At 50.2% G+C, this 9,148-nt stretch overlaps 1 protein-coding gene across 1 annotated transcript in view; it reads left to right on the forward strand.

The window, feature by feature from the left end:
* The first annotated feature begins 6,654 nt into the window (after positions 1-6,654).
* The window catches only part of LOC116028397, a 12,320-nt gene continuing 9,826 nt past the window's right edge, over positions 6,655-9,148 (forward strand). Inside the window, exons 1-2 of the mRNA XM_031270116.1 lie at positions 6,655-6,805; positions 7,134-7,210. Coding sequence (XP_031125976.1) covers positions 6,655-6,805; positions 7,134-7,210 — 228 coding nt within the window. The remainder of the gene's footprint in view (positions 6,806-7,133; positions 7,211-9,148) is intronic.

The raw sequence follows: 9,148 nt of genomic DNA on the forward strand, positions 1-9,148 counted from the left end.
CCCAACGCCCAACGCCCAACGCCCAACGCCCAACGCCCAACGCCCAACGCCCAACGCCCAACGCCCAACGCCCAACGCCCAACGCCCAACGCCCAACGCCCAACGCCCAACGCCCAACGCCCAACGCCCAACGCCCAACGCCCAACGCCCAACGCCCAACGCCCAACGCCCAACGCCCAACGCCCAACGCCCAACGCCCAACGCCCAACGCCCAACGCCCAACGCCCAACGCCCAACGCCCAACGCCCAACGCCCAACGCCCAACGCCCAACGCCCAACGCCCAACGCCCAACGCCCAACGCCCAACGCCCAACGCCCAACGCCCAACGCCCAACGCCCAACGCCCAACGCCCAACGCCCAACGCCCAACGCCCAACGCCCAACGCCCAACGCCCAACGCCCAACGCCCAACGCCCAACGCCCAACGCCCAACGCCCAACGCCCAACGCCCAACGCCCAACGCCCAACGCCCAACGCCCAACGCCCAACGCCCAACGCCCAACGCCCAACGCCCAACGCCCAACGCCCAACGCCCAACGCCCAACGCCCAACGCCCAACGCCCAACGCCCAACGCCCAACGCCCAACGCCCAACGCCCAACGCCCAACGCCCAACGCCCAACGCCCAACGCCCAACGCCCAACGCCCAACGCCCAACGCCCAACGCCCAACGCCCAACGCCCAACGCCCAACGCCCAACGCCCAACGCCCAACGCCCAACGCCCAACGCCCAACGCCCAACGCCCAACGCCCAACGCCCAACGCCCAACGCCCAACGCCCAACGCCCAACGCCCAACGCCCAACGCCCAACGCCCAACGCCCAACGCCCAACGCCCAACGCCCAACGCCCAACGCCCAACGCCCAACGCCCAACGCCCAACGCCCAACGCCCAACGCCCAACGCCCAACGCCCAACGCCCAACGCCCAACGCCCAACGCCCAACGCCCAACGCCCAACGCCCAACGCCCAACGCCCAACGCCCAACGCCCAACGCCCAACGCCCAACGCCCAACGCCCAACGCCCAACGCCCAACGCCCAACGCCCAACGCCCAACGCCCAACGCCCAACGCCCAACGCCCAACGCCCAACGCCCAACGCCCAACGCCCAACGCCCAACGCCCAACGCCCAACGCCCAACGCCCAACGCCCAACGCCCAACGCCCAACGCCCAACGCCCAACGCCCAACGCCCAACGCCCAACGCCCAACGCCCAACGCCCAACGCCCAACGCCCAACGCCCAACGCCCAACGCCCAACGCCCAACGCCCAACGCCCAACGCCCAACGCCCAACGCCCAACGCCCAACGCCCAACGCCCAACGCCCAACGCCCAACGCCCAACGCCCAACGCCCAACGCCCAACGCCCAACGCCCAACGCCCAACGCCCAACGCCCAACGCCCAACGCCCAACGCCCAACGCCCAACGCCCAACGCCCAAAGCCCAAAGCCCTAAGCCCTAAGCCCTAAGCCCTAAGCCCTAGACCCGAGGCCCTAAACCCAAGACTCGAAACCCTAAACTCGAGACTCAAAACCCTAAACCTGAGACTCGAAACCCTAAACCCGAGACTCGAAACACTAGACCCTAGACCCGAGACCCGAAACCCTAGACACGAGGCTCAAAACCCTAAACCCGACACTCGTAACCCTAGACTCGAGACCCGAAAGCCTAGACCCGTAGACCCGAGACCCGAAAATCTAAACCCGAGACCCGAAACCCTAGATCCGAGCCCCGAGACNACCCTAAACCCTAAACCCTAAGCCCTAAGCCCTGCCCAACGCCCAACGCCCAACGCCCAACGCCCAAAGCCCAAAGCCCAAAGCCCAAAGCCCTAAGCCCTAAGCCCTAAGCCCTAAGCCCTAGACCCGAGGCCCTAAACCCAAGACTCGAAACCCTAAACTCGAGACTCAAAACCCTAAACCTGAGACTCGAAACCCTAAACCCGAGACTCGAAACACTAGACCCTAGACCCGAGACCCGAAACCCTAGACACGAGGCTCAAAACCCTAAACCCGACACTCGTAACCCTAGACTCGAGACCCGAAAGCCTAGACCCGTAGACCCGAGACCCGAAAATCTAAACCCGAGACCCGAAACCCTAGATCCGAGCCCCGAGACTCGAAACCCTTAACCCGAGACCCGAAACCTCTAAACCCGAGATTCGAAGCCGTAGTACCGAGACCCGGGACCCTAGCCCCAAGAGCCGACCCAGAGACTCGAGACCCCTGGACCCTAGACACAAGACCCGAGAGCCCGGACCAGGGACCGAGACCATCGGCCCGAGACTGAGCCCCGAGACCGTAGACCCTAAACCTGAGACCCGAAACCCTAAAACCGAGACCCGAGACCCGAAACCCTAAACCCGAGACTCGAAACCCTAAACCCGAGCCTCGAGAACCGCGAACCAGAGACCCGTGACCGGGGACCAAAGCCCCGAGACCCAACCCCGAGCCCCGATAACCGGGGACCCGAGACCCGGGACCCGACACCGAGCCCCGAGAACCAGGGACCCAAGACACGAGAACCGAGACCCCAGACCCTAGGCCTGAGACCCTGGACCCGGTACCCGAGCCCCGAGACCCGACCCCGAGCCTTGAGAACCAGGGACCCGAGAGACGTGACCCGAGACCCCTGACCCGGGACCCGAGACCCTAGGACCGAGCCCCGAGCCCGAGCTCCGAGAACTGGGGATCCGAGACCTGAGACCCCTGACCCGGGACCCAAGACTCTAGGCCCGAGACCCCGGACCCGGGACCGGAGCCCCGAAAACCCACCCCAAGCCCCGAGAACCGGGGACATGACACACGGGACCCGAGACCCCTAGACCCGAGACCCGAGAGCCAGAACCCGGGACCCGAGACCCGAGCCCGAGCTCCGAGACCCTACACCCTAAACCCGAGACTCGAAACCCTAAACCCGAGACCTAAAACCCTAAACCTGAGACTCGAAACCCTAGACCCGAGTCTCGAAACCCTAGACCCGAGACCCGAAACCCTAGAACCTAGACCCGAGACCCGAAACCCTAAACCCGAGACTCGAAACCCTAAACCCGAGACTCGAAACCCTGAACCCAAAACTTGAAACCCTAAACCTGAGACTCGAAACCCTAAACCCGAGACCCGAAACCCTAAACCCGAGACTCAAAACCCTAAACCCGAGACTCAAAACCCTAGACGCTAGACCCGAGACCCGAAACCCTAGATCCGAGACCCGAAAGCCTAGACCCGAGACCCGAAACTCGAAACCCTAGCCCCGAGACCCGAAACCCTAGACCCGAGACCTGAGGCGGGAGAACTGACGAGAAGTTATTGGTTTATTGGAGGTGGTGGAGGAGGCGAGGCAAGAGGTGGAGAGCTTGTTTGAGAATGCTCTTAGAGACTTGGGAAAGGAAGAGTATGATGTTAGAACTGACGAGTTAGTGAGAAAGGCTAATGTGATTTTTGTAACTAAATTGATAAGAGGAGGGAAGGAGATTGGAAATAGGTTGAAGAAAGATTTAGGATTAATTGATTGTTAAGAATGCTTCTGCTGCAAAGGAGAAAGATAATCAGGAGAGTGAAAAGAGTTCAAATCCATCAAGTAAGAAGAAGGGGAGGGTGATTAAAACGAGTAATGATTGGGTAGGAGTTGCGGAAGAATTCATGGGACAAGATAAAGGGTTTGAGAGTAAGGTGAAAGAGGCTTTGAAAGCTGTGAATGATTACTTGTGGACTGTGTTTGATAAAGAAAAGAGTGCCTATCTTGAGGACCAGGAACAAATTGCAGTGATGGCTGTGGATTTCTTCCATAAGCTATTCACTACAGAACCAATTAACTTTGATCCTAGTGTGTTTGAATGCTTGCAGGAATCAGTTATAGAGGAGGAAAATAAGGATCTGGTAGCTGAACCTTCCTTAGAGGAAATCAGGGCTAGTGTCTTCAGTATGGATGCAAACAGTGCTGCTGGCCCTGATGGATTCGGAGGGGGATTCTATCAGATATGTTGGCACATAATCAAGGAGGACTTGCACAGGTTAGTGATATCTTTCTTTAGAGGCAAGAGTTTAACCAAATCAATCACCAATACATCAATTGTGTTAATTCCTAAGGTACAAAATCCTGCCAGCTTTAGTGATTTCAGACCAATTAGTCTAAGCAATTTTTGCAACAAGATAATAACAAAAATAATAGTTCAAAGGCTGGCAGGGGTTTTGTCCAGAATAATATCCCCAGTCCAGTCTGGATTTGTGAAAGGAAGGAATATAATTGATAATATTTTATTGGCACAAGAGGTGTGTCATGGAATGAATGTTGAGAATCAGGATGTGGTCTTGAAATTGGATATGACAAAAGCATATGACAGAATGGACTGGGGGTGCGTTAAATTTGTTCTTGTGAAATATGGGTTTTGTAGGAAATGAATTGATCTTGTCATGAACACAATAAACAATGTGTGGTACTTTGTTATTGTTAATGGGGAGGCAAAGGGTTTTTTTCACTCCACAAGGGGTTTGAAACAAGGGAGACCCTTGTCTCCCAGTTTATTTATTCTGGCTGTAGATTTGCTATCTAGGTTCCTGAGTAGGAATGGAGTCTTGTTCACACAGCCAGCAGAGGGACCACAGATCACCCATCTTGCCTTTGCTGATGATATGATTATTTTTTCCTCTGGAAGGGAGGGGGGAATTGAAAGGGTAATGGAGGTGTTGGAGAAGTATGAAAAACAATCATGCCAATTGATCAATAAAGCTAAGAGTGGATTTTACATGCATAAAAATGCAAGAAGGGGGGGAATTTTGAGAATGGAAGAGGTAACTGGATGCCAACATAAAGAATTCCCATTCACATATCTGGGGTGTCCAGTTTACCAAGGGAGGAAAAGGATCAGATTGTTTTCTAGACTAATTGATAGAATTGCTGCAAGGTGTAATGGTTGGCATAATAAGTTGTTATCTCAAGGAGGTAAAGCAGTTCTTATAAAAACTGTGCTGCAAGCAATGCCAACCCATGTGTTCTATGCCATTAATCCACCCAAGGCAGTTGTAAAGCAGATTGAGAAGATCCTAGCTGGGTTCTTTTGGGGAAAGTCTGAAGGAAGGAAAAGACATCATTGGAGTTCCTAGGGATCATTGGCAAGGCCTACAGAAAAAGGAGGAGTTGGGTTTGTGGGCCTGAAGGAGATGATTGATGCAGTTGGGGCCAAGCTATGGTGGAACTTCAGGCTTGGTGACTCTATATGGAGTAAATTCATGAGTGCTAAGTATTGTAAAGGTACACATCCTGTTGTGAGGGGGTGGCCGTATAAGGATTCCCACATCTGGAGAAGAATGGTGGAGATTAGAGAGAGGGTTGAGCCTGAAATTGAGTGGAAGATTGGTAATGGAGATTTAAATATATGGTGGGACAATTGGTCTGGAAAAGGAGCAATGGCAAATCTGCTGAACATTAGAGGTAAAAGAAAATCAAATGAAACACTGAAGGATGGATTTGAGAATGGGATCCTAAATCTGGAAAGGTTTGGGGTGCAGAGCCAGGACTTAGGGGAGGGTATAAGGTTGGGAGAGAATGTGCCAGATAGACCAGTGTGGAGGCCTACAAGATCAGAATTCACATTCAAGTCAGCAAAGGCAATGATGAGGCAGCAGAGGAGCAGCAGGACTGATCTGTGGTATAAGAAAATTTGGGCCTAAGGGTTGACATGGAAGATGTCCTTTTTGGCTTGGAGGGTCTTTAAGGGCAAGCTTCCTTTGGATGATGCATTAAGGGGAATGGGGTACCAGACAGTGTCTAAATGTCCTTGTTGTGTACAGCCTGGGGTGGACACTGTACAGCATGTATTTGGAACTAGAAACACTGTTAGGCAGGTGTGGCCGTGTGGGAGTATTTTTCAAAGGCACTAGGGCTTGGCATCCCTGTTAGGAGTGAGAGGCATGCTTGCTATGATTGGTGGGGTAGAGGAGTGAAGAACAGAATGATGAAGTTTATGATAAACAAGCTCCCAATCCTAATCTTCTGGGAGCTGTGGGTCAACTACACACACTGTAAATATGGTGATGGTAAACCTTTAGTTTCAAGAATTGTGTATAGAGTGACAAGAGACTTGGCGGATCGTATTCAAAGAAAATGGCCATTATGGGACCCCCTTCCACCAAATTTATGCTTTATAGTTAAGAAGGCAAAAGGATTTGGGTGTGGCAAAATTGTGCAAAAATGTGGATGGTGTAAGCCTGTAGTTGGAGGTGTGAAGGTTAATTGGACTGTAAGTAGAAATGGAGAATCATGTGCTTACTTTATTAGGAATTCCAGGGGTATGTTTTGTGCTGCTGGGGTATACTCTGGGGGGGAATGGGATGGTCAGAGGGAGCTAGTGGAAGATATGTTGAGGGATTGTCTGAAATGGTGTAAAGTGAAAGGAGTTTGTAATATATGTTTTGAATCTGATTGTTGGGCAGTGCTGGACCTTGAGATTACACAATGGAGCACTGAAAATATGATTGTCAAGAAAAACACATGTGCTACAAGGATTAACTGTGTTGCAGTCTATTTGGTGGAGGGGAGCCTTGGGTTGAATGTGGTTTATTGGAAGAAGGGGGGCCTTCCAAATAGGCTGGGAAGAATTCTGGCCTTAGAGGGGATCCCTCACTTTGTGTTTGAGCCTGGGGTGGATTCCTTATGATGGCTGTTCACTTGGCTGTGGTGCAGGGGTACTGTTGGGAGGGAGCCAAGGTCTGGGATCCTGGGGGCTGTGTTTGTGGCCCTTGGGGGGATGGAGTTTTCTGTGAAAATGATGGGACTGTGTGTGTGATAAAAGTGAGTTGTGTGGAGGGTTTGATCTGTGTGGTGCTTGAAATGCAAAATGCTGAGGGATAAAATTGAATGGAGTGATGAAAAATCAGAGTGGATGGGGTAAGTTTTGTATGGTGAGCTGCAAAATTTGAAGAGGAGTGAGGTAAAAGCAGAGTGGTGTGCTGAAATTTTAGAAGTGGAGTGTTGTAAAATTAGAGTGGAGTGATGCAAAAATTGAGAGGAAGGTTTTGTTGACTTTGCTACTTGTACAGATGCAGGGCTAGGGAGCAGTTGGAGCAATGGCTAGGATCCAGAAGGGGAGCTGGATGATGCAACTATGATCTGGTGCTGATCTGTATGCTCTGCAGAGATGATGCAGGCTGAAGAAATTGGCTCATCAAAGGGTATAAGGGACAGCAGATCTGCAAGTGCAGAGAGGAAGCTGGTTTTTGAATATATTATATTGTGGGCTTGCCTGATTTATTAGAATGACATTCTCTCCCCTTCTCTGTCAGTATTTGATCCCTATTGGGGGGCAAGTAGAAGTAGGGGGGAAGGGTGTTTGCTTGTATGCTTGAGTGATGGTTAGATGGATAGTAATGATTAAATGATTGATGTGTGTTTTTGTTGAGATGGTGATGCTCACCACTTTTGATTATTGATGATTGTTGCTTGGCTGTTGAGAGGAAGTAGGGAGACCATTGCTTAGATGTTGGAGCCAAGGGACCCTCCTCATTAAACTTCAGAGATCTGTAGGGGAAGGTCTCTCCAATGTCTAAGGGTGGCTGGAGGTGGCTTGAGCTGGTGGTTATGAAAATGAAGGATGAGAATGAAAATTGAATGATGGAAAAATGAGGATCAGCTTGTGTGTGAGGGAGAGAGGGAGTTGGCCATTGCTTAAGTCCGGGCTGGAAAGCCCCCTTCTAATAACATGCAGAGATCTGTAGGAAGGTAGGTGGCTTGTGGCTTAAGGGTGGTGGTGGTTATGAGTAACCATTGCTCAGAGTCATGCTTTCAAAGCTCCACTTGGGCAAAATACAGAGATATGTACTGAGTGGAGTTGTAGGGGCTTTGAGGGTGGATGAGGGAGCCATTGCTTTATGTTGTGAACTATATAGACCTTACTGGTAAAACTGCAGAGATCTGTACAGCTAGGGTTGGTTTACACGTAGAGGTTGGGAGGTAGTTATGATATGGAAAATGAAAAAAGAAGAAAAAGAATGAAGAAAGAAAGAATACTGAAAAGGAAAAGGTTGTGTGCAATGGAAGGTTTTGGTTCATTGATAATCGATGTGATGAGCATTTGCCTCTCTTGTGTGAAGGGATGCTTGTGTGCTTGGATAGGTGATTCATACAGGGAAAGGAATATTGACAGAGTAGAAAAGGGTATTTCCATTTTGATGAATGAGTGCTTAGCACCTTGGTATGACTTAGCTTTGGAGATAGCCTTGTACTCTTTGATGATGGTCACTTTCGGGCCAGTGTACAGACATTGTTGCGTTATGATATATATACACTCAGTTTTGATTAAAAAAAAAAAAACCCTAAACCCGCCAAAGACCTTGTGGTCTAGTGGCACCCGGTGTCCCAATTAACACTCTTACATGGATGATGGGAGTGGGTTCGAGCCTCAGTGGAGGCAACTGTCTCTTTGTGCTTCAGGTTGATCGGAGATCGATAGAGGGCAACTCTTGATCTAAGATCACCTAATTATCATTATCCGCCAGTTAACACTCTCAGATGAGTATTCGAATTCGTTATCTTCACGGCCGTGGGAATTTGTGTTATATTTTATCTTAATTTATTGAAAATTTTAGAAAAAAATGAAGATAGTCATTTCGAATTCGAATATATTGGTCGAATTGAATACGAATCGGAATTTAGGATTCGAACACTAAACGAATTCGAATTCGAATACTCATCAAAATCCATGTGAGAGTGTTAACTGGGACACTTTTGTGGTTTTTTTTCCTTTCTTCTTATTTAACGGTGGCGTCCACTATCAGCCTGTACCTTTGATAATTAGGTGATCTTCGCCGAACGACAGTGGCCGTGAGGAGTTGCTGCCCTGCCTTGCTGAGTTGCTCTCCTTGTTGCCGTGCTTCCTTGCCACGACAGTGGTTTGCCGTGAAAAGGGGAGGACAAGCAGAGGGCGAAGCAGTTGGTGGAAGAAGCGAAGTTGGGAACTACGGCTGCCGAACTGGGAAGACTGAAGGGTGAAGCACTGAAGCGGTTGCTCTCACTTTTGTTTTAACTTAGGGTTTATGTCTTTACTAGTTTAATTTCTTTATATATATATATATATATATATATATATATATATATATATATATATATATATATATATATATATATATATATATATATATATATATATATATAT

This window comes from Ipomoea triloba, chromosome 1, assembly GCF_003576645.1.
Source record: "Ipomoea triloba cultivar NCNSP0323 chromosome 1, ASM357664v1".
Lineage (NCBI taxonomy): Eukaryota > Viridiplantae > Streptophyta > Magnoliopsida > Solanales > Convolvulaceae > Ipomoea > Ipomoea triloba.